Source organism: Oncorhynchus tshawytscha, linkage group LG02 (assembly GCF_018296145.1).
Source record: "Oncorhynchus tshawytscha isolate Ot180627B linkage group LG02, Otsh_v2.0, whole genome shotgun sequence".
Lineage (NCBI taxonomy): Eukaryota > Metazoa > Chordata > Actinopteri > Salmoniformes > Salmonidae > Oncorhynchus > Oncorhynchus tshawytscha.
The window spans coordinates 1,313,341-1,340,647 of NC_056430.1; the positions used below are offsets into that span (position 1 = coordinate 1,313,341).

At 46.5% G+C, this 27,307-nt stretch overlaps 1 protein-coding gene across 3 annotated transcripts in view; it reads left to right on the forward strand.

Annotated features, from left to right (window-relative positions):
• Window positions 1-26,400, forward strand: part of LOC112240697 (extracellular matrix protein 2) — a 148,055-nt gene extending 121,655 nt beyond the window's left edge. For 2 of the 3 annotated variants that reach the window (XM_042329492.1, XM_042329498.1), the window contains exons 9-11: window positions 5-117; window positions 213-425; window positions 1,069-1,861. In XM_042329492.1, the coding sequence (XP_042185426.1) occupies window positions 5-117; window positions 213-385 (286 nt within the window). In that variant the 3' untranslated portion in view covers window positions 386-425; window positions 1,069-1,861. Of the gene's footprint in view, window positions 1-4; window positions 118-212; window positions 426-1,068; window positions 1,862-24,750; window positions 24,965-25,607 lie in introns of those variants that run through there. The other variant, XM_042329503.1, reaches the window with a different exon arrangement.
• Window positions 26,401-27,307: the final 907 nt, after the last annotated feature.

Here is a 27,307-nt window from a genome sequence, read left to right on the forward strand (position 1 = left end):
TCAGGAACCTGGAGTCCATTGACCTGTCCTACAACCGTCTGTACCTGGTCCCATCCTACCTGCCCAGAGCTCTGGTCCACCTGGTCTTGGTAGGGAACCAGATTGAGAGGATCCCAGGTATTTACCATCGAGGACAAGTGTTTTAATGAATACTTCTTAAGTACTTATCCTCTGGGAATACAATGTTCATCTTGTTGTATGTTTTAATACAGGGTTTGTGTTCGCCCACATGGTGCCGGGCATAGAGTACCTGTACCTGTCCCACAACAAGCTGGATGGGGAGGGAGTGGAGCCACAGTCCTTCTTGGGCACCTATACCTCCATGACAGAGCTGTGTTTAGACCACAACCAGCTGTTAACGGTTCCCCTGGTATCAACCAGATGAGCACTCTGCACTTCCTGCGCCTCAATAACAACAACATTAGGTATTGGATTGTTACTGTACATTGACGTAAATGTTTATAGATGCACCGTTTCACCATGTGCTATTTCAATAGCTACACTGACTGCAGTAAAAAACAATTGGTTATTTATCCCAAGATGATGAAGTAACGATATTCAAGTGATGGATCATTGGGGCGGCAGGGTGGCCTAGTGGTTAGAGTGTTGGACTAGTAACCGGAAGGTTGCAGGGCTATAATAACCAAGTGGCAGGGCTATAATAACCTAGTGGCAGGGCTATAATAACCTAGTGGCAGGGCTATAATAACTGAGTGTCAGGGCTATAATAACCAAGTGGCAGGGCTATAATAACCTTGTGGCAGAGCTATAATAACCTTGTGTCAGGGCTGTAATAACCTAGTGGCAGGGCTGTAATAACCTAGTGGCAGGGCTGTAATAACCTAGTGGCAGGGCTGTAATAACCGAGTGGTATAACCATATGTGCAGATCTGAACCTTCCGTGCTAACCCTTTCTGATCAGTTTGTAGTTTTGGGAGAGGAACATGATTTGAATTGGCCTTCACAGAAGATTTATCAATTCAAGAGTATTGACTTTGTTCTCGACGTCCAATACAGAGCATAGGTAATCACTTCATACAACCAATTCACCTTTTCAACATCTTACAGGACGTTTGCAGAGGACGCTTTCTGTGACCCCGAGAACGACGAGGACGCTAACATATTGACGCTGCGTCTGGAGAACAACTACATCGACCCCAGGAAGATCTCTTCCTCCGCCTTCTCCTGCGTACGCTCCTACTCCAGCATCGTCTTGAAACCTCAGTGGACCAAGTAAAATGCGTCTTTTTAACGCTGTTATTTTTGACTAAAAGTCCAGGAAAATGTAACTAAATCACCAGCTGTGTTGAAACCTCAGTGGATGAAGTCACATGCTTCTAACATTAACAACAACATAACATAACAAACGTACCCCTTAGTACCTTCTCTTTAGGCACTCCTGTAGATCTGAAAGGTGTAAACAATATGGCTACATTTCCACACAGCCAATCAGAAGGCAAGATCACGTAATTACCATATTGGTTCAGCCAATCGCAAAGGAATAAGAAGAATAAATTACGATGATCCTCTCAGATCGAGAGGAAATGCCTGGAAGTCCACGTGGAATTCAGCCTGTGTATTCTGTCTGTTATTCTAGTAAAAACCAAAGGAACTGTCACTGGCCGTGTCCCGAAATCTGTCAAGTACGGGTATATCAAGAAAATGTCACTAAATCACCAGCCTCCGACTGTGTCTCAGTATTACTGAGTGATGCGTACAACCTGCTACGCATGTTAATGTATTCTAAAGTTTAAGGTCTGTGGGAAACATTCTGCTATGAAAATGTAAACAGACTGTATGTACCTTCCATTTCTCAGTGTTTTATTCATCTTTATTAAACTGGTTGTTTTTTTTTACCATGGAAGGAAAATGTCTTTGGGATTGAGGCACAACTTCTTAGGCTTTTTCCTGAAACCTTTCATTTAAAGATTGAAGAGTTTCATCCATTGTAGAGAAACCTCAGTCAATCAAAAGCACTGAGGCTGGATCTGGGTGTAACGTCGGGTGAGTGATGAGTGAGGAGTCAAATGCAGAGAGCGAAGTGAACGGGAAAACGCTTTAATGTCCTTCAAAACGTAACAGGTCCAAACATGGGTGAAGCCCTAAAACACTGGAGCTAAACAAACCCAAAACCTAGTTACAAACACTGGAGCTAAACAAACCCAAAACCTAGTTACAAACACTGGAGCTAAACAAACCCAAAACCTAATTACAAACACTGGACAGCGAAAACCCCAAAACAAACACGATACATCACCAAACGTAACAAACCAACAAGCCCGCACAAACACCAGCGGGCAGAACGAACTTAAATAACACCCATCCCAAAACCCCAACAAGGAACAGGTGAAAACAATTAGACAGAAAAGGTGGTAGCCAGTAGACCGGCGACGACCGCCGAGCGCCACCCGAGCAGGAAGGGGAGCCACCTTCAGTGGTATTCGTGACACTGGGCTGCTTTTGAAATGGCACCCTATACCCTATACAGTGCACTACTTTAGACCAGGGCCCATGCGGGATAGGGTGAAACGAGGTTCTGGTGACAGAGGGTTACAGTAAGGACGTAACGGAGATCAAATCAAACTTTATTAGTCACATGCGCCGAATACAAAAAGTGTAGACCTTACAGTGAAATGCTGACTAACAAGCCCTTAACCAACAGTGTAGACCTTACAGTGAAATGCTGACTAACAAGCCCTTAACCAACAGTGTAGACCTTACAGTGAAATGCTGACTTACAAGCCCTTAACCAACAGTGTAGACCTTACAGTGAAATGCTGACTAACAAGCCCTTAACCAACAGTGTAGACCTTACAGTGAAATGCTGACTTACAAGCCCTTAACCAACAGTGTAGACCTTACAGTGAAATGCTGACTTACAAGCCCTTAACCAACAGTGTAGACCTTACAGTGAAATGCTGACTTACAAGCCCTTAACCAACAGTGTAGACCTTACAGTGAAATTCTGACTTACAAGCCCTTAACCAACAGTGTAGACCTTACAGTGAAATTCTGACTTACAAGCCCTTAACCAACAGTGCAGTTCAAGAAAGAGTTAAGAAAATATTTAAAAAATAGACTAAAATAAAAGATAATAATAAACAAAATAACAATAACGAGGCTCTATACAGGGGGCACCGGTACCCAGTCAGTGTGGAGGCTCTATACAGGGGGCACCGGTACCCAGTCAGTGTGGAGGCTCTATACAGGGGGCACCGGTACCCAGTCAGTGTGGAGGCTCTATACAGGGGGCACCGGTACCCAGTCAGTGTGGAGGCTCTATACAGGGGGCACCGGTACCCAGTCAGTGTGGAGGCTATATACAGGGGGCACCGGTACCCAGTCAGTGTGGAGGCTCTATACAGGGGGCACCGGTACCCAGTCAGTGTGGAGGCTCTATACAGGGGGCACCGGTACCCAGTCAGTGTGGAGGCTCTATACAGGGGGCACCGGTACCCAGTCAGTGTGGAGGCTCTATACAGGGGGCACCGGTACCCAGTCAGTGTGGAGGCTCTATACAGGGGGCACCGGTACCCAGTCAGTGTGGAGGCTCTATATAGGGGGCACCGGTACCCAGTCAGTGTGGAGGCTCTATACAGGGGGCACCGGTACCCAGTCAGTGTGGAGGCTCTATACAGGGGGCACCGGTACCCAGTCAGTGTGGAGGCTATATACAGGGGGCACCGGTACCCAGTCAGTGTGGAGGCTCTATACAGGGGGCACCGGTACCCAGTAAGTGTGGAGGCTCTATACAGGGGGCACCGGTACCCAGTCAGTGTGGAGGCTCTATACAGGGGGCACCGGTACCCAGTCAGTGTGGAGGCTCTATACAGGGGGCACCGGTACCCAGTAAGTGTGGAGGCTCTATATAGGGGGCACCGGTACCCAGTCAGTGTGGAGGCTCTATACAGGGGGCACCGGTACCCAGTAAGTGTGGAGGCTCTATACAGGGGGCACCGGTACCCAGTCAGTGTGGTGGCTCTATACAGGGGGCACCGGTACCCAGTAAGTGTGGAGGCTCTATACATGGGGCACCGGTACCCAGTCAGTGTGGAGGCTCTATACAGGGGGCACCGGTACCCAGTCAGTGTGGAGGCTCTATACAGGGGGCACCGGTACCCAGTCAGTTTGGAGGCTCTATACAGGGGGCACCGGTACCCAGTCAGTGTGGAGGCTCTATACAGGGGGCACCGGTACCCAGTCAGTGTGCGGGGGTACAGGTTAGTTGAGGTAATTTGTACATGTAGGTGGGGGTGAAGTGACTATGCACAGGTAACAACAGTGAGTAGCAGCAGTGTACAAAAGGGCGGGGGGAGGGGGCGGTCAATGTAAATAGTCCGGTGGCCATTTGATTAATTGTTCAGCAGTCTTATGGCTTTGGGGGTAGAAGCTGTTGAGGAGCCTATTTTGATTCTAGACTTGGCGCTCCGGTACCACTTGCCGTGCGGTAGCAGAGAAAACTGTTTATGGTTGACTGGAGTCTCTGACAATTTAATGGGCTTTCCTCTGTCATCGCCTATTATGTAGGTCCTGGATGGCAGGAAGCTTGGCTCCAGTGATGTGTTGGGCCTTTCACACTACACCGCCTATTATATAGTTCCTGGATGGCAGGAAGCTTGGCTCCAGTGATGTGTTGGGCCTTTCACACTACCGTCTGTAGCGCCTTACGGTCAGATGCCGAACAGTTTCCATACCAGGCGGTGATGCAACCGGTCAGGATGCTCTCGATGGTGCAGCTGTAGAACCGTTTGAGGATCTGGAGACCCATGCCAAATCTACCGGAGTGCCAAGTCTAGGACCAAAAGGCTCCTTAACAGCTTCTACCCCAAGCCTTAAGACTGCTGAACAATTAACCAAATGGCCACCTGGACTGTTTACATTGACACCCCCTATTTGTTTTTACACTGCTGCTACTCGCTGTTTATTATCTGTGCATAGTCACTTTACCCCCACCTACTCGACTAACCTGTACTCCCGCACATTGACTCTGTACCGGTACCCCCTGTATATAGCCTCGTTATTGTTATTTTATTGTGTTTTTATAATTTTTTAGATTAGTTTAATTGGTAAATATTTTTTTAAATCGTCTTGAACTGCATTGTTGGTTAATAAGGGCTTGTCAGTAACCATTTCAAGGTAAGGTCTACCTGTTGTATTTGTTTCAAGGTAAACCTGTTGTATTCGGCCCATGTGACAAATAAAGTTTGATTTGATTTGACTTAGTTGACCACGGCGGCTCTTGCAGGGCAGAAATTTGATGACCTTGTTGGAAGTCACTGAGCTCTTCAGTAAGGCTATTCTACTGCCAATGGTTTTCTATGGAGATTGCATTGCTGTGCTCGATTTCATGCACCTTTCAGCAACGGGTGTGGCTGAGAAAGCCACATCCACTAATTAGAAGGGCTTCCACATACGTTTGTGTATATATACTATACCAGTCAAAAGTTTGGACACACCTACCCATTCTAGGGTTCTTCTTTATTTTTACTATTTTCTACACTGTAGAATAATAGTGAATACATCAAAACTATGAAATAACACACGGTAACCAAAACAGTGTTAAACAAATGAAAATATATTTTAGTCTTCAAAGTAGCCACTACTTAGCACATTCTTTGCATTCTTCATGAGGAATACTTTTCCAACAGTCTTGATAGAGTTCCCACATACAGTGGGGCAAAAAAGTATTTAGTCAGCCACCAATTGTGCAAGTTCTCCCACTTAAAAAGATGAGAGAGGCCTGTAATTTTAATCATAGGTACACTTCAACTATGACAGAAAAATAAGAAAAAAAATCCAGAAAATCACATTGTAGGATTTTTTATGAATTTATTTGCAAATTATGGTGGAAAATACTACTCTCTTCTGTGAAGGGAGTAGTACACAGCGTTGTGCGAGATCTTCAGTTTCTTGGCAATTTCTCGCATGGAATAGCCTTCCTTTCTCAGAACAAGAATAGACTGACAAGTTTCAGAAGAAAGTTCTTTGTTTGTTGCCATTTTGAGCCTGTAATCGAACCCACAAATGCTGATGCTCCAGATACTCATCTAGTCTAAAGAAGGCCAGTTTTATTGCTTCTTTAATCAGTACAACAGTTTTCAGCTGTGCTAACATAATTGCAAAAGGGTTTTCTAATGATCAATTAGCCTTTTTAAAATGATAAACTTGGATTAGGAACACAGGAGTGATTGTTGCTGATAATGGGCCTATGTAGATATTCCATAAAAAAATCTGCCGTTTCCTGCTACAATAGTCATCTACAACATTAATAATGCCTACACTGTATTTCTGATCAATTTGATGTTATTTTAATGGACAAAAAATGAGCTTTTCTTTAAAAAACAAGGACATTTCTAGGTGACCCCAAACTTTTGAACGGTAGTGTACATGTGATATGAGTAATGTAAGACATGTAAACATTATTAAAGTGCCATTATTTAGAGTGCCATTGTATAAAGCGACAGTGGCATTGTATAAAGTGACCAGCAATCAGCCATGAACCACTGATCACGTCTCTTCCTGTCACATGACTTCTGTTCTGATGATGCAGTAAGTAGGTATGAAAATTCACTTTACCGTAAGCTGCCGAGTCATATTTTCCCCTAATTTCAATGAGAACACCATACCTGGGTTCAAATACTATTTGAAATCTTTCAAGTAATTTGAGTGTTTGCTTCATCCTGCCTGGGGTGCCAAATGGGCTGGGTTTACAGTTTTGGGACTATTTTATTGGTTTGGTTTCATTAAGCTATCATTAAGCTATTTCAAATAGTATTTGATCCCAGGTCTGGAAGACATACACTGTTTATTGGTGTCCATGGAAATGACTCTAAACTGGCTGTTTCTTGTGCTAAGCTAATTGGACATAATAAGGGTATATCCTGTTTATACTGAATGGAACTCATTTGAAAAAGTTTGACTATCTATAGATCTCATGAGCACAGACATAACTAATTGACATCACGGTCATAGAAGAGAATGGAGAGGGCTCTTTATTCATGTTTCAATATAGTAAATATGTACATATGGTAGTATTGATTCTTGAAATATTTGAATCCTTTCAATATTTAAGCATGCAGAATGTGAGAGAAGAGTGAAGCAGGCTCTATGCTTGATACCGAATCATCTGGTTGTGTTGTGAATATGCATATTTTGATGCAGGTCAGTTAAGAACAAATCTGTTTTATATGGCCCTAAAGTCTAATGAATCTGAACAATGCAGACAAATCAACTGAAAATTATTGTTAGCGCTAGATCTCAGTCTACAGAATGATCTTCTGTAGGAAAATAATACAAACCAACTCAGTATGAGAGAGATGATGCACTGAAACATGAATAAAACCCCCTGTCCATTATAGCTGGGTGTTTCAGCCAAACCCTAACCTAGTTGGGCCCTCTGGGTTTCACCCTTCAGACTGCAGTGTGCTGTGGCAAGCAAATATCAGATGCCACAAACATTTTAAGCCCTGAAGGAAACATGCACTTAGAACTATTCTGTGCTTTTGTTGAGTATGAGTACGGAGATTTCTGGTAATTCCAACGTAATTCAATGGTTATTTGGCCATGACTCATTCCTAAAACAGAACTCAAAGTGAAACTGGGAAGTGAGAATGCAATCCCAGCTGCTGCTAAAGAGTGTACATAAGAGACGCATTAACTGAGCTATGGGCCATTTTAGAGAATCATTAACTAACTGAGCTATGGGCCATTTTAGAGAATCATTAACTAACTGAGCTATGGGGGCATTTTAGAGAATCATTAACTAACTGAGCTATGGGGGCATTTTAGAGAATCATTAACTAACTTAGCTATGGGGGCATTTTAGAGAATCAATAACTAACTGAGCTATGGGGGCATTTCAGAGAATCATTAACTTACTGAGCTATGGGGCCATTTTAGAGAATCATTAACTAGCTGAGCTATGGGGCCATTTTAGAGAATCAATAACTAACTGAGCTATGGGCCATTTTAGAGAATCATTAACTAACTGAGCTATGGGGCCATTTTAGAGAATCATTAACTAGCTGAGCTATGGGGCCATTTTAGAGAATCAATAACTAACTGAGCTATGGGGCCATTTTAGTGAATCATTAACTAGCTTAGCCATGGGGCCATTTTATAGACATATTAACTAGCTTAGCTATGGAGCCATTTTATAGACACATTAACTAACTTAGCTATGGGGCCATTTTATAGACACATTAACTAGCCAACCATGGGGCCATTTTAGAGACACATTAACTAGCTAAGCCATGGGGGCATTTTAGAGACACATTAACTAGCTAAGCCATGGGGCCATTTTAGAGACACATTAATTAGCTAGCTAAGCCATGGGGCCAATTTAGAGATACATTAATTATTTGGGATAGGGGGCAGCATTTTCACTTTTGGATGAATAGCATGCCCAGAGTGAACTGCCTCCTACTCAGTCCCAGATGCTAATATATGCATATTATTATTAGTATTGGATAGAAAACATTCTAAAGTTTCTAAAACTGTTTGAATGATGTCTGTGACTATAACATAACTCATATGGCAGGCAAAACCTGCCACTCCAAACAGGAAGTGGGAAATCTGAGGTTTGTAGTATTTCCAACTCAGACCCTATCAAATTCACAGTGGGATATGGGTTATGTTGCACTTCCTAAGGCTTCCACTAGATGTCAACTGTCTTTAGAACGTTGTTTCAGGCTTCTACTGTGAAGGGGGCCGGATGGGAGCTGTTTGACTAAGGGTCTGCCTGCAGCCTCGTTCTCAGTCACACGGTTTCAAATGAGAGGTATCTCTCGTTCCATTGCTTTTCTACAGACAATGGAATTCTCCAGTTGGAACATTATTGAACATTTATGATAAAAACATCCTAAAGATTGATTCTATACTTAGTTTGACAAGTTTCTTCGACCTGTAATATAACTTTTTGAACTTTCCGTCCTACTGGACCTGAACTCGATTTTGGTTTGTTTACCAAACGCCCTAAAAAAGAATCTATTGGACATAAATGGACATAAATGACGGACATTATCGAACAAAACAAGCCTTTATTGTGGAACTGCGATTCCTGGGAGTGCATTCTGATAAAGATCATCAAAGGTAAGTGAATACTGGGCTTTAGGTGAGGCAGGTGAACCTGTAGCTTTATTACTTCAACAGCCATTTAACATGAGGTCCTCTCATAGCTTTACAGGAAAATGACTCTGAGCATAAAAGGCAACACCTCCACCATTGGCATTCACGTATCTTGTGAAGATGTTTTTTTAGGACCTTTTTTAGGACCTCCATTCAGACACAGGGTGGCAGGGTAGCCTAGTGGTTAGAGAGTTGGACTCGTAACCGGAAGGTTGCAAGTTCAAACCCCCGAGCTGACAAGGTACAAATCTGTCATTCTGCCCCTGAACAGGCAGTTAACCCACTGTTCCTACGCTGTCATTGAATATAAGAATTTGTTCTTAACTGACTTGCCTAGTTAAATAAATATAAAAATAAACATATTATCTAGTAATTTAACATCATAGTATCTTTTCACATTTATTCCATAACTACATACTGCTTAAAATGTGTTCTTTGATCATGCTATCGCTATGTTACATTCTCTGCTGACTTACTGTTATTGGCGGTTGCTACATCCCCTGCCAAAATAAGAATGACTCATTGTTTCCTCTCTAATTTAGGGAGTAGGGAGACAGCAGGTCATAGTGTAGTAACTGACTGTAGTTAACCTAAAGGTCATTATTCATTCTCTAATGTAAGGAGACAGCAGGTCATAGTGGAGTATCTGACTGTAGTTAACCTACTGGTCATTATTTATTATCTAATGTAAGGACACAGCAGGTCATAGTGGAGTATCTGACTGTAGTTAACCTACTGGTCATTATTTATTCTCTAATAAAGGGAGACGGCAGGTCATAGTGGAGTATCTGACTGTAGTTAACCTACTGGTCATTATTTATTATCTAATGTAAGGAGACAGCAGGTCATAGTGTAGTAACTGACTGTAGTTAACCTACTGGTCATTATTTATTATCTAATGTAAGGAGACAGGAGGTCATAGTGTAGTAACTGACTGTAGTTAACCTACTGGTCATTATTTATTATAAATGTAAGGAGACAGCAGGTCATAGTGGAGTATCTGACTGTAGTTAACGTACTGGTCATTATTTATTATAAATGTAAGGAGACAGCAGGTCATAGTGGAGTATCTGACTGTAGTTAACGTACTGGTCATTATTTATTATAAATGTAAGGAGACAGCAGGTCATAGTGGAGTATCTGACTGTAGTTAACGTACTGGTCATTATTTATTATAAATGTAAGCGGACAGCAGGTCATAGTGTAGTATCTGACTGTAGTTAACCTACCTGTGATCTGGGTGGGATAAAACAAACCTTTTGGCTTTCTGTTTGTCATTATCTGGATAATATGTGTGCTTGATAATGTATTTGATATAAACAGAGCAGTATATTTTCTGGGAGACCTAAATATTGACTGGCTTTCATCAAGCTGCCCACTCAAGACAAAGCTTCAAACTGGAACCATTTTTTAAATATATATTTTATATTTTTATTTCACCTTTTATTTAACCAGGTAGGCTAGTTGAGAACAAGTTCTCATTTGCAACTGCGACCTGCCCAAGATAAAGTAAAGCAGTGCGACAAAAACAACAGAGTTACACATGGAATAAACAAACATACAGTCAATAACACAATATAAAAGTCTATATACAGTGTGTGCAAATGAGGTAAGATAAGGGAGGTAAGGCAATAAATAGGCCATAGTGGCGAAATGATTACAATTTAGCAATTAAACACTGGAGTGATAGATGTGCAGAAGATGAATGAGCAAGTAGAGATACTGGGGTGCCAAGGAGCAAAATAAATAAATAGCAGTGTGGAGATGAGGTAGATTGGATGGGCTGTTTACAGATGGGCTATGTTCAGGTGCAGTGATCTGTGAGCTGCTCTGACAGCTGGTGCTCAAAGTTAGAGAGGGAGATATGAGTCTCCAGTGATTTTTGAAATTAGTTCCTGTCAATGCCAGCAGAGAAGTGGAAGGAAAGGTGGCCAAAAGAGGTATTGGCTTTGGGGGTGACCAGTGAAATATACCTGCTGGAGCGCGTACTACAGGTGGGTGCTGCTATGTTGACCAGTGAACTGAGATAAGGTGGGGCTTTACCTAAGAAAGACTTCTGGGATTGACCTGGGATTGGCGACGAATATGAAGCGAGGGCAAGTCAACGAGAGCATACAGGTCACAGCGGTGGGTAGTATATGGGGCTTTGGTGACAAAGCGGATGGCACTGTGATAGACTGCATCCAATTTGTTGAGTAGAAGTACGGGCAACGCAGATGACACCATTCTCTATACTTATGGCCCTTTTTTGGACACTGTGTTAACTGACTTCTAGATGAGCTTCAATGCCTTACAACACTCCTTCCGTGGCCTCCAACTGCTCTTAAATGCAAGTAAAACTAAATGCATGCTCTTTAATCGATCAGAAAAGAGTTGGCACGAGAATTGAACAACAGGCCCTCCGATTTGACATAATGAACTCTGTCTGAGAAGTAGTTGGTGAACCAGGTTAGGCAGTCATTAGAGAAAACAAGGCTGTTGAGTCTGCCGATAAGAATGTGGTGATTAAAGGAGTCGAAAGCCTTGACCAGGATGATGAATATGGCTGCACAGTATTGTCTTTTGTCTATGGCGGTTATGATATCGTTTAGGACCTTGAGCGTGGCTGAGGTCCACCCAAACCAGATTGCATAGCGGAGAAGGTACGGTGGGATTCGAATTGGTCGGTGATCTGTTTATCTTGGCTTTCAAAGACCTTAGATAGGCAGGGTAGGATAGATATAGGTCTGTAGCAGTTTGGGTCTAGAGTGTCTCCCCCTTTGAAGAGGGGGATGACCACGGCAGCTTTCTAATCTTTGGGAATCTCAGATGATATGAAAGAGAGTTTGAACAGACTAGTAATAAGGGTTGCAACAATTTGCGGAGGATAATCTTAGAAAGAAAGGGTCCAGATTGTCTAGCCTAGCTGATTTGTAGGGGTCCAGATTTTGCCGCTCTTTCAGAACATCAGCTATCTGGATTTGGGTGAAGGATATGGGGAGGCTTGGGCAAGTTACTATGGGGGGTGCAGAGCTGATGACCGGGGTTGGGGTAGCCAGGTGGAAAGCATGGCCAGCCGTAGAGAAATGCTTATTGAAATTCTCAATTTTTGTGGATTATCGGTGGTGAAAGTGTTTTCTAGCTTCAGTGCAGTGGGCAGCTGGGAGGAGATGCTCTTATTCTCCATGGACTTTACAGTGTCCCAAAACGTTTTGGAATTAGTGCCACAGGAAGCAAATTTCTGTTTGAAAAATCTTGCCTTTGCTTTCCGAACTGACTGTGTATATTGGTTTCTGACTTCCTGACTTCCCTGAAAAGTTGCATATCGCTGGGACTATGCGATGCTAGTATGCCACAGGATGTTTTTGTGCTGGTCAAGGGCAGTCAAGTCTGGAGTGAACCAAGGGCTAAAACTGTTCTTAGTTCTACATTTTTTGAAAGAGGCATGCTTATTTAAGATGGTGAGGAAAGCACTTTTAAAGAACAACCAAGCATCCTCTACTGACGGGATGAGGTCAGCATCCTTCCAGGATACCTGGGCCAGGTCGATTAGAAAGGCCTGCTCACAGAAGTTGTTTTAGGGAGCATTTGCCAGTGATGAGTGGAGGTAATTTGACCGCAGACCCATAAAGGACGCAGGCAGTGAGGCAGTGATTGCTGAGATCCTTGTTGAAAGCAGCAAAGGTGTATTTAGAGGGAAAGTTGTTCAGGGTGATATCTATGAGGGTGCCCATGTTTACAGATTTGGGGCTGTACCTGGTTAGATCTCTTGATAACTTGTGTGAGATTGAGGGCATCTAGTTTAGAAAGTAGGACGGCCGGGTTGTTAAACCTGTTATGGCTAGATGTTTCGCAAGCTGAACCCCTCGACAACATCCGGTGAAATGGCAGAGCGCCAAATTCAAATTAAATTACTATAAATATTAAACTTCATGAAATCACAAATGCAATACACCAAATTAAAGCTACACTTGGTGTTAATCCAGCCACGGTGTCAGATTTCAAAAAGGCTTTACGGTGAAAGCAAACCATGCTATTATTTGAGGACAGCACCCCATCAAACAAACACATGACAATCATATTTCAACCCGCCAGGCGCGACACAAGCTCAGAAATAAAGATATAATTCATGCCTTACCTTTGAAGATCTTCTTTTGTTGGCACTCCAATATGTCCCATAAACATCACAACCGGTCCTTTTGTTCGATTAATTCCGTTGTTATATCCAAAATGTCCATTTATTTGGCGCGTTTGATCCAGAAAAACACCGGTTCCAAATTGCGCAACATGACTACAAAATATCTAATGAGTTACCTGTAAACTTGTTCCAAACATTTCAAACAACTTTCCTAATACAACTTTAGGTATTTTTTTACGTAAATAATCGATACAATTTAAGACGGGATAAACTGCGTTCAATAGCGGATAAAAACAAAGTGGAGCTTTCAGGCCGCGCTCCCCTAACAAACAGTACACTTCACTCGACCCTTGTTCTGAACAGCCCTACTTCTTCATTTCTCAAAGGAAAAACATCAACCAATTTCTAAAGACTGTCGACATCCAGTGGAAGCGATAGGAACTGCAGGCAAGTGCCACAGAAATCTCAATCCCCATAGAAACCCATTGAATAGAGAGTGACCCCAATTTTTTTTTCCTGGATGGATTTTTCTCAGGTTTTCGCCTGGCATATCAGTTCTGTTATACTCAGACATTATTCAAACAGTTTTAGAAACTTTAGACTGTTTTCTATCTAAATCTACCAATTATTTACATATCCTAGCTTCTTGGCCTGAGTAGCAGGCAATTTACCTTGGGCACGCTTTTCATCCGAACATGAAAATACCGCCCCCTAGCCAGAAGAGGTTTTAAGCATATCCCAGTTTAGGTCAGCTAATAGAACGAACTCAGATGATAGATGGGGGCAATCAATTCAGATATGGTGTCCAGGGCACAGCTGGGAGCTGAAGGGCGGTCTATAACAAGCGGCAACAGTGAGGGACTTATTTCTGGAGAGATGGATTTTTTTAAAGTAGAAAAAAGTAGAATCTGCTCGAACTGTTTGGGCATAGACCTGGATAGTATGACAGAATTCTGCAGGCTATCTCTACAGTAGATTGCAACTTCGCCCCCTTAAGCAGTTCTATCTTGATGGAAAATGTTGTAATTGGGGATGGAAATTTCAGATTTTTTTGATGGCCTTCCTAAGCCAGGACTCAGACACGGCTAGGACATCAGGATGGGCGGAGTGTGCTAAAGCATTGAATAAAACAAACTTAGGGAGGAGGCTTCTGATGTTAACATGCATGAACCCAAGGCTTTTACGGTTACAGAAGTCAACAAATGAGAATGCCTGGGGAAACACAGGGCCTGGGTTAACCTCTACATCACCAGAGGAACAGAGGAGGAGTAGAATGAGGGTATGGCTAAAGGCTATAAGAACTGGTCATCTAGTGCGTTGGGAACAGAGAATAAATGGAACAGATTTCTGGGTGTGGTAGAATAGATTCAGAGCATAATGTGCAGACAAGGGTATGGTAGGGTGTGAGTACAGTGGAGGTAAACCTAGGCATTGAGTGACGATGAGAGAGGGGATAGACCTCCCCATCCATCTCCAAACCTCAGCTTCAACTCTATTGAGAAAAAAATGGTTCATTTTATGATGCAACAACCCCCACCAGTCTTCTTGATCCCCATTCAGCAGAATTACAATGAATGTATAATATTTAACAGAAGCGGGCCACCTATGATATTTATAGGAAAGGAGGGTTGGGGAGCAGGGGACTAGGACCTACTGGTAAGTAGGTTGGTTCTATATAAAGTCACCATTTTGGCCCCGGTTCGAGTACTGATGAGAACCACATAATCAGCAGCGGTTAACAATGTGTGTATGAGAGCGTGAGTGTGCGTATAAGAGTGTGTGAGAGGTCTTTATTCAGCAACTGCAACAGAGGTCCATTCAGAGAGTTAGTGTTTCTCTCTGTGATGTGTGAGAGGTCTTTATTCAGCTCCTGACTCCTGATCCTGCACACCCTGACTCCTGATCCTGCACACCCTGACTCCTGATCCTGCACACCCTGACTCCTGATCCTGCACACCCTGACTCCTGATCCTGCACACCCTGACTCCTGATCCTGCACACCCCGACTCCTGATCCTGATCCCGCACACCCTGACTCCTGATCCTGATCCCGCACACCCTGACTCCCGATCCTGATCCTGCACACCCTGACTCCTGATCCTGATCATGCACACACTGACTCCTGATCCTGCACACCCAGACTCCTGATCCTGATCCCGATTCTGAAAACCCTGACTCCTGATCCTGCACACCCTGACTCCTGATCCTGCACACCCTGACTCCTGATCCTGCACACCCTGACTCCTGATCCTGCACACCCTGACTCCTGATCCTGCACACCCCGACTCCTGATCCTGATCCCGCACACCCTGACTCCTGATCCTGATCCCGCACACCCTGACTCCCGATCCTGATCCTGCACACCCTGACTCCTGATCCTGATCATGCACACCCTGACTCCTGATCCTGCACACCCAGACTCCTGATCCTGATCCCGATTCTGAAAACCCTGACTCCTGATCCTGCACACCCTGACTCCTGATCCTGCACACCCTGACTCCTGATCCTGCACACCCTGACTCCTGATCCTGCACACCCTGACTCCTGATCCTGCACACCCTGACTCCTGATCCTGCACACCCTGACTCCTGATCCTGCACACCCTGACTCCTGACACCTGATCCTGCACACCCCGACTCCTGATCCTGATCCCGCACACCCTGACTCCTGATCCTGCACACCCTGACTCCTGATCCTGCACACCCTGACTCCTGATCCTGCACACCCTGACTCCTGATCCTGCACACCCTGACTCCTGATCCTGATCCTGCACACCCTGACTCCTGATCCTGCACACCCTGACTCCTGATCCTGATCCTGCACACCCTGACTCCTGATCCTGCACACCCTGACTCCTGATCCTGCACACCCTGACTCCAGCTCCTGATCCTGCACACCCTGAATCCTGATCCTGCACACCCTGACTCCCGATCCTGATCCTGCACACCCTGACTCCCAATCCTGATCCTGCACACCCTGACTCCTGATCCTGCACACCCTGACTCCGAATCCTGATCCTGCACACCCTGACTCCTGATCCTGCAAACTCTGACTCCTGATCCTGCACACATTGACTCCTGATCCTTATCCTGCACACCCTGACTCCCGATCCTGATCACGCACACCCTGACTCCTTATCACGCACACCCTGACTCCTTATCACGCAAACCCTGACTCCTGATCCTGCACACTCTGACTCCTCATCCTGATCCTGCACACCCTGACTCCTGATCCTGCACACCCTGACTCATGATCCTGATCCTGCACACCCTGACTCCTGATCCTGCACACCCTGACTCCAGCTCCTGATCCTGCACACCCTGAATCCTGATCCTGCACACTCTGACTCATGATCCTGATCCTGCACACCCTGACTCCTGATCCTGCACACCCTGACTCCTGATCCTGATCATGCACACCCTGACTCCTGATCCTGCACACATTGACTCTTGATCCTTATCCTGCACATCCTGACTCCTGATCCTGCACACTCAAACTCCTGATCCTGATCCTGCACACTCTGACTCCTGATCCTGCACACCCTGACTCCCGATCCTGATCATGCACACCCTGACTCCTGATCCTGCACACATTGACTCCTGATCCTTATCCTGCACACCCTGACTCCCGATCCTGATCACGCACACCCTGACTCCTGATCACGCACACCCTGACTCCTGATTCTGCACACTCTGACTCCTGATCCTGATATTGCACACCCTGACTCCTGATCCTGCACACCCTGACTCCAGCTCCTGATTCTGCACACCCTGAATCCTGATCCTGCACACCCTGACTCCCGATCCTGATCCTGCACACCCTGACTCCTGATCCTGCACACCCTGACTCCCGATCCTGATCATGCACACCCTGACTCCTGATCCTGCAAACATTGACTCCTGATCCTTATCCTGCACACCCTGACTCCTGATCCTGCACACTCTGACTCCTGATCCTGATCCTGCACACCCTGACTCCTGATCCTGATCCTGCACACCCTGACTCCTGATCCTGCATACCCTGATTCCTGACTCCTGATCCTGCACACCCTGACTCCTGATCCTGCACACCCTGACTCCTGATCCTGCACACCCTGACTCCAGCTCCTGATCCTGCACACCCTGAATCCTGATCCTGCACACCCTGACTCCCGATCCTGATCCTGCACACCCTGACTCCTGATCCTGATCATGCACACCCTGACTCCTGATCCTGCACACATTGACTCCTGATCCTTATCCTGCACACCCTGACTCCTGATCCTGCAAACTCTGACTCCTGATCCTGCACACTCTGACTCCTCATCCTGATCACGCACACTCTGACTCCTGATCCTGATCCTGCACACCCTGACTCCTGATCCTGCACACTCTGACTCCTGATCCTGATCCTGCACACCCTGACTCCTGATCCTGCACACCCTAACTCCTGATCCTGCACACCCTGACTCCTGATCCTGCACACCCTGACTCCTGATCCTGCACACCCTGACTCCTGATCCTGCACACCCCGACTCCTGATCCTGATCCCGCACACCCTGACTCCTGATCCTGATCCCGCACACCCTGACTCCCGATCCTGATCCTGCACACCCTGACTCCTGATCCTGCACACATTGACTCCTGATCCTTATCCTGCACACCCTGACTCCTGATCCTGCAAACTCTGACTCCGGACAAGTTCTGGCCTGGTTTAGATCTTATCTGTCGGAAAGATATCAGTTTGTCTCTGTGAATGGTTTGTCCTCTGACAAATCAACTGTAAATTTCGGTGTTCCTCAAGGTTCCGTTTTAGGACCACTATTGTTCTCACTATATATTTTACCTCTTGGGGATGTTATTCGAAAACATAATGTAAACTTTCACTGCTATGCGGATGACACACAGCTGTACATTTCAATGAAACATGGTGAAGCCCCAAAATTGCCCTCGCTAGAAGCATGTGTTTCAGACATAAGGAAGTGGATGGCTGCAAACTTTCTACTATTAAACTCGGACAAAACAGAGATGCTTGTTCTAGGTCCCAAGAAACAAAGAGATATTCTGTTGAATCTGACAATTAATCTTAATGGTTGTACAGTCGTCTCAAATAAAACTGTGAAGGACCTCGGCGTTACTCTGGACCCTGATCTCTCTTTTGAAGAACATATCAAGACCATTTCAAGGACATCTTTTTTCCATCTACGTAACATTGCAAAAATCAGAAACTTTCTGTCCAAAAATGATGCAGAAAAATTAATCCATGCTTTTGTCACTTCTAGGTTAAACTACTGCAATGCTCTATTTTCCGGCTACCCGGATAAAGCACTAAATAAACTTCAGTTAGTGCTAAATACGGCTGCTAGAATCCTGACTAGAACCAAAAAATTTGATCATATTACTCCAGTGCTAGCCTCTCTACACTGGCTTCCTGTCAAAGCAAGGGCTGATTTCAAGGTTTTACTGCTAACCTACAAAGCATTACATGGGCTTGCTCCTACCTATCTCTCTGATTTGGTCCTGCCGTACATACCTACACGTACGCTACGGTCACAAGACGCAGGCCTCCTAATTGTCCCTAGAATTTCTAAGCAAACAGCTGGAGGCAGGGCTTTCTCCTATAGAGCTCCATTTTTATGGAACGGTCTGCCTACCCATGTCAGAGACGCAAACTCGGTCTCAACCTTTAAGTCTTTACTGAAGACTCATCTCTTCAGTGGGTCATATGATTGAGTGTAGTCTGGCCCAGGAGTGGGAAGGTGAACGGAAAGGCTCTGGAGCAACGAACCGCCCTTGCTGTCTCTGCCTGGCCGGTTCCCCTCTTTCCACTGGGATTCTCTGCCTCTAACCCTATTACAGGGGCTGGGTCACTGGCTTACTGGGGCTCTCTCATGCCGTCCCTGGAGGGGGTGCGTCACCTGAGTGGGTTGATTCACTGTTGTGGTCATCCTGTCTGGGTTGGCGCCCCCTTGGGTTGTGCCGTGGCGGAGATCTTTGTGGGCTATACTCAGCCTTGTCTCAGGATGGTAAGTTGGTGGTTGAAGATATCCCTCTAGTGGTGTGGGGGCTGTGCTTTGGCAAAGTGGGTGGGGTTATATCCTTCCTGTTTGGCCCTGTCCGGGGTGACCTCGGATGGGGCCACAGTGTCTCCTGACCCCTCCTGTCTCAGCCCAGTATTTATGCTGCAGTAGTTTATGTGTCGGGGGCTGGGGTCAGTTTGTTATATCTGGAGTACTTCTCCTGTCCTATTCGGTGTCCTGTGTGAATCTAAGTGTGCGTTCTCTAATTCTCTCCTTCTCTCTTTCTTTCTCTCTCTCGGAGGACCCGAGCCCTAGGACCTGAGCTCCAGGACTACCTGACATGATGACTCCTTGCTGTCCCCAGTCCACCTGGCCATGCTGCTGTTCCAGTTTCAACTGACCTGAGCCCTAGGACCATGCCCCAGGACTACCTGACATGATGACTCCTTGCTGTCCCCAGTCCACCTGGCCATGCTGCTGCTCCAGTTTCAACTTCCACCTGACTGTGCTGCTGCTCCAGTTTCAACTGTTCTGCCTTATTATTATTTGACCATGCTGGTCATTTATGAACATTTGAACATCTTGGCCATGTTCTGTTATAATCTCCACCCGGCACAGCCAGAAGAGGACTGGCCACCCCACATAGCCTGGTTCCTCTCTAGGTTTCTTCCTAGGTTTTGGCCTTTCTAGGGAGTTTTTCCTAGCCACCGTGCTTCTACACCTGCATTGCTTGCTGTTTGGGGTTTTAGGCTGGGTTTCTGTACAGCACTTTGAGATATCAGCTGATGTACGAAGGGCTATATAAATAAATTTGATTTGATTTGATTTGACTCCTGATCCTGATCCTGCACACCCTGACTCCTGATCCTGATCCTGCACACCCAGACTCCTGATCCTGATCCCGATTCTGAAAACCCTGACTCCTGATCCTGCACACCCTGACTCCTGATCCTGCACACCCTGACTCCTGATCCTGATCCTGCACACCCTGACTCCTGATCCTGCACACTCTGACTCATGATCCTGCACACCCTGACTCCTGATCCTGATCCTGCACACCCTGACTCCTGATCCTGCACACCCTGACTCCCGATCCTGATCACGCACACCCTGACTCCTTATCACGCACACCCTGACTCCTTATCACGCAAACCCTGACTCCTGATCCTGCACACTCTGACTCCTGATCCTGATCCTGCACACTCTGACTCCTGATCCTGCACACCCTGACTCCTGATCCTGCACACCCTGACTCCTGATCCTGCACACCCTGACTCCTGATCCTGCACACCCTGACTCCTAATCCTGCACACCCTGACTCCTGATCCTGCACACCCTGACTCCTGATCCTGCACACCCTGACTCCTGATCCTGCACACCCTGACACCTGATCCTGAACACCCCGACTCCTGATCCTGATCCCGCACACCCTGACTCCTGATCCTGATCCCGCACACCCTGACTCCCGATCCTGATCCTGCACACCCTGACTCCTGATCCTGATCATGCACACCCTGACTCCTGATCCTGCACACCCAGACTCCTGATCCTGATCCCGATTCTGAAAACCCTGACTCCTGATCCTGCACACCCTGACTCCTGATCCTGCACACCCTGACTCCTGATCCTGATCCTGCACACCCTGACTCCTGATCCTGCACACCCTGACTCATGATCCTGCACACCCTGACTCCTGATCCTGATCCTGCACACCCTGACTCCTGATCCTGCACACCCTGACTCCTGATCCTGATCCTGCACACCCTGACTCCTGATCCTGAACACACTGACTCCTGATCCTTATCCTGCACACCCTGACTCCCGATCCTGATCACGCACACCCTGACTCCTTATCACGCACACCCTGACTCCTTATCACGCAAACCCTGACTCCTGATCCTGCACACTCTGACTCCTGATCCTGATCCTGCACACTCTGACTCCTGATCCTGCACACCCTGACTCCTGATCCTGCACACCCTGACTCATGATCCTGATCCTGCACACCCTGACTCCTGATCCTGCACACCCTGACTCCAGCTCCTGATCCTGCACACCCTGAATCATGATCCTGCACACCCTGACTCCCGATCCTGATCCTGCACACCCTGACTCCTGATCCTGCACACCCTGACTACCGATCCTGATCATGCACACCCTGACTCCTGATCCTGCAAAAATTGACTCCTGATCCTTATCCTGCACACCCTGACTCCCGATCCTGCACACTCTGACTCCTGATCCTGATCCTGCACACTCTGACTCCTGATCCCGATCCTGCACACCCTGACTCCTAATCCTGCACACCCTGACTCCTGATCCTGATCCTGCACACCCTGACTCCTGATCCTGCACACCCTGACACCTGATCCTGCACACCCTGACTCCAGCTCCTGATCCTGCACACCCTGAATCCTGATCCTGCACACCCTGACTCATGATCCTGCACACCCTGACTCCTGATCCTGCACGCCCTGACTACCGATCCTGATCATGCACACCCTGACTCCTGATCCTGCAAACATTGACTCCTGATCCTTATCCTGCACTCCCTGACTCCTGATCCTGCACACTCTGACTCCTGATCCTGATCCTGCACACTCTGACTCCTGATCCCGATCCTGCACACCCTGACTCCTGATCCTGCACACCCTGACTCCTGATCCTGATCCTGCACACCCTGACTCCTGATCCTGCACACCCTGACACCTGATCCTGCACACCCTGACTCCTGATCCTGATAATGCACACCCTGACACATGATCCTGCACACATTGACTCTTGATCCTTATCCTGCACACCCTGACTCCTGATCCTGCACACTCTGACTCCTGATCCTGCACACTCTGACTCCTGATCCTGAACACACTGACTCCTGATCCTTATCCTGCACACCCTGACTCCCGATCCTGATCATGCACACCCTGACTCCTGATCCTACACACATTGACTCCTGATCCTTATCCTTGCACACGCTGACTCCCGATCCTGATCACGCACACCCTGACTCCTGATCCTGCACACCCTGACTCCTGATCCTGCACACCCTGACTCCTGATCCTGCATACCCTGACTCCTGATCCTGCACACCCTGACTCCCGATCCTGATCCTGCACACTCTGACTCCTGATCCTGCATACCCTGACTCCTGACTCCTGATCCTGCACACCCTGACTCCTGATCCTGCACACCCTGATTCCTGATCCTGCACACCCTGACTCCTGATCCTGCACACCCTGACTCCAGCTCCTGATCCTGCACACCCTGACTCCTGATCCTGCACACCCTGACTCCTGATCCTGCATACCCTGACTCCTGATCCTGCACACCCTGACTCCCGATCCTGATCCTGCACACCCTGACTCCTGATCCTGCATACCCTGACTCCTGACTCCTGATCCTGCACACCCTGACTCCTGATCCTGCACACCCTGATTCCTGATCCTGCACACCCTGACTCCTGATCCTGCACACCCTGACTCCAGCTCCTGATCCTGCACACCCTGAATCCTGATCCTGCACACCCTGACTCCCGATCCTGATCCTGCACACCCTGACTCCCAATCCTGATCATGCACACCCTGACTCCTGATCCTGAACACACTGACTCCTGATCCTTATCCTGCACACCCTGACTCCCGATCCTGATCACGCACACCCTGACTCCTGATCACGCACACCCTGACTACTGATCCTGCACACTCTGACTCCTGATCCTGATCCTGCACACCCTGACTCCTGATCCTGCACACCCTGACTCCTGATTCTGATCCTGCACACTCTGACTCCTGATCCTGATCATGCACACCCTGACTCCCGATCCTGATCACGCACACCCTGACTCCTGATAACGCACACCCTGACTCCTGATCCTGATATTGCACACCCTGACTCCTGATCCTGCACACATTGACTCCTGATCCTTATCCTGCACACCCTGACTCCTGATCCTGCACACTCTGACTCCTGATCCTGATCCTGCACACTCTGACTCCTGATCCTGATCCTGCACACCCTGACTCCCGATCCTGATCATGCACACCCTGACTCCTGATCCTGCACACCCTGACTCCTGATCCTGCACACTCTGACTCCTGATCCTGATCCTGCACACTCTGACTCCTGATCCTGATCCTGCACACCCTGACTCCTGATCCTGCACACCCTGACTCCTGATCCTTATCCAGCACACCCTGACTCCTCATCCTGCACACCCTGACTCCTGATCCTGCACACCCTGACTCCTGATCCTGCACACCCTGACTCCTGATCCAGCACACCCTGACTCCCGATCCTGATCCTGCACACCCTGACTCCAGCTCCTGATCCTGCACACCCTGACTCCTGATCCTGCACACCCTGACTCCTGATCCGGATCATGCACACCCTGACTCCTGATCCTGCACACCCTGACTCCTGATCCTGCACACTCTGACTCCTGATCCTGATCCTGCACACTCTGACTCCTGATCCTGATCCTGCACACCCTGACTCCTGATCCTGCACACCCTGACTCCTGATACTGCACACCCTGACTCCTGATCCTGCACACCCTGACTCCTGATCCTGCACACCCTGACTCCTGATCCTGCACACCCTGACTCCTGATACTGCACACCCTGACTCCTGATACTGCACACCCTGACTCCTGATCCTGCACACCATGACTCCTGATCCTGCACACCCTAACTTCTGATCCTGCACACCCTGACTCCAGCTCCTGATCCTGCACACCCTGATCCTGATCCTGCACACCCAGACTCCTGATCCTGCAGACCCTGATCCTGATCCTGCACACCCTGACTCCAGCTCCTGATCCTGCACACTAAAAGGGATCAATTAAGTGATACATTTAATTAGGGAAAACGGCCACTGACTGACTGGTGCATACAGTTTTTGAATTTATCAACTTGATTTAATGCTTTCTCACCTCACAAATGATTGAATATACAGTATATTGAGATTTTTTTCCTCAATTTACAGCCGGGTCTCATAGACTAGACTAGTAAATGTAAATCCGGGACACTGAAATTAGTATGATATGTTACGTTTGGTATGGTTACATAAGATATACGCGGGGTGGATAGGTGGGCATAGAACATGAACGTCTAGCAACCCAAAAGTTGCGTATTTAAATCTCATCATGGTCAACTTTAGCAATTCTGTAACAATTTGCAACTTTTTAGCTACTTTACAACTACAGTACTTAGAATGTTAGCTAACCATACAGGTACTTGGGAGTATGACTAGACGGTAAACTGTGCTTCTCTCAGCACATATCAAAGCTGCAGGCTAAAGTCAGGAACCTGGAGTCCATTGACCTGTCCTACAACCGTCTGTACCTGGTCCCATCCTACCTGCCCAGAGCTCTGGTCCACCTGGTCTTGGTAGGGAACCAGATTGAGAGGATCCCAGGTATTTACCATCGAGGACAAGTGTTTTAATGAATACTTCTTAAGTACTTATCCTCTGGGAATACAATGTTCATCTTGTTGTATGTTTTAATACAGGGTTTGTGTTCGCCCACATGGTGCCGGGCATAGAGTACCTGTACCTGTCCCACAACAAGCTGGATGGGGAGGGAGTGGAGCCACAGTCCTTCTTGGGCACCTATACCTCCATGACAGAGCTGTGTTTAGATCACAACCAGCTGTTAACGGTTCCCCCTGGTATCAACCAGATGAGCACTCTGCACTTCCTGCGCCTCAATAACAACAACATTAGGTATTGGATTGTTACTGTACATTGACGTAAATGTTTATAGATGCACCGTTTCACCATGTGCTATTTCAATAGCTACACTGACTGCAGTAAAAAACAATTGGTTATTTATCCCAAGATGATGAAGTAACGATATTCAAGTGATGGATCATTGGGGCGGCAGGGTGGCCTAGTGGTTAGAGTGTTGGACTAGTAACCGGAAGGTTGCAGGGCTATAATAACCAAGTGGCAGGGCTATAATAACCTAGTGGCAGGGCTATAATAACCTAGTGGCAGGGCTATAATAACTGAGTGTCAGGGCTATAATAACCAAGTGGCAGGGCTATAATAACCTTGTGGCAGAGCTATAATAACCTTGTGTCAGGGCTGTAATAACCTAGTGGCAGGGCTGTAATAACCTAGTGGCAGGGCTGTAATAACCTAGTGGCAGGGCTGTAATAACCGAGTGGTATAACCATATGTGCAGATCTGAACCTTCCGTGCTAACCCTTTCTGATCAGTTTGTAGTTTTGGGAGAGGAACATGATTTGAATTGGCCTTCACAGAAGATTTATCAATTCAAGAGTATTGACTTTGTTCTCGACGTCCAATACAGAGCATAGGTAATCACTTCATACAACCAATTCACCTTTTCAACATCTTACAGGACGTTTGCAGAGGACGCTTTCTGTGACCCCGAGAACGACGAGGACGCTAACATATTGACGCTGCGTCTGGAGAACAACTACATCGACCCCAGGAAGATCTCTTCCTCCGCCTTCTCCTGCGTACGCTCCTACTCCAGCATCGTCTTGAAACCTCAGTGGACCAAGTAAAATGCGTCTTTTTAACGCTGTTATTTTTGACTAAAAGTCCAGGAAAATGTAACTAAATCACCAGCTGTGTTGAAACCTCAGTGGATGAAGTCACATGCTTCTAACATTAACAACAACATAACATAACAAACGTACCCCTTAGTACCTTCTCTTTAGGCACTCCTGTAGATCTGAAAGGTGTAAACAATATGGCTACATTTCCACACAGCCAATCAGAAGGCAAGATCACGTAATTACCATATTGGTTCAGCCAATCGCAAAGGAATAAGAAGAATAAATTACGATGATCCTCTCAGATCGAGAGGAAATGCCTGGAAGTCCACGTGGAATTCAGCCTGTGTATTCTGTCTGTTATTCTAGTAAAAACCAAAGGAACTGTCACTGGCCGTGTCCCGAAATCTGTCAAGTACGGGTATATCAAGAAAATGTCACTAAATCACCAGCCTCCGACTGTGTCTCAGTATTACTGAGTGATGCGTACAACCTGCTACGCATGTTAATGTATTCTAAAGTTTAAGGTCTGTGGGAAACATTCTGCTATGAAAATGTAAACAGACTGTATGTACCTTCCATTTCTCAGTGTTTTATTCATCTTTATTAAACTGGTTGTTTTTTTTTACCATGGAAGGAAAATGTCTTTGGGATTGAGGCACAACTTCTTAGGCTTTTTCCTGAAACCTTTCATTTAAAGATTGAAGAGTTTCATCCATTGTAGAGAAACCTCAGTCAATCAAAAGCACTGAGGCTGGATCTGGGTGTAACGTCGGGTGAGTGATGAGTGAGGAGTCAAATGCAGAGAGCGAAGTGAACGGGAAAAACGCTTTAATGTCCTTCAAAACGTAACAGGTCCAAACATGGGTGAAGCCCTAAAACACTGGAGCTAAACAAACCCAAAACCTAGTTACAAACACTGGAGCTAAACAAACCCAAAACCTAGTTACAAACACTGGAGCTAAACAAACCCAAAACCTAATTACAAACACTGGACAGCGAAAACCCCAAAACAAACACGATACATCACCAAACGTAACAAACCAACAAGCCCGCACAAACACCAGCGGGCAGAACGAACTTAAATAACACCCATCCCAAAACCCCAACAAGGAACAGGTGAAAACAATTAGACAGAAAAGGTGGTAGCCAGTAGACCGGCGACGACCGCCGAGCGCCACCCGAGCAGGAAGGGGAGCCACCTTCAGTGGTATTCGTGACACTGGGCTGCTTTTGAAATGGCACCCTATACCCTATACAGTGCACTACTTTAGACCAGGGCCCATGCGGGATAGGGTGAAACGAGGTTCTGGTGACAGAGGGTTACAGTAAGGACGTAACGGAGATCAAATCAAACTTTATTAGTCACATGCGCCGAATACAAAAAGTGTAGACCTTACAGTGAAATGCTGACTAACAAGCCCTTAACCAACAGTGTAGACCTTACAGTGAAATGCTGACTAACAAGCCCTTAACCAACAGTGTAGACCTTACAGTGAAATGCTGACTTACAAGCCCTTAACCAACAGTGTAGACCTTA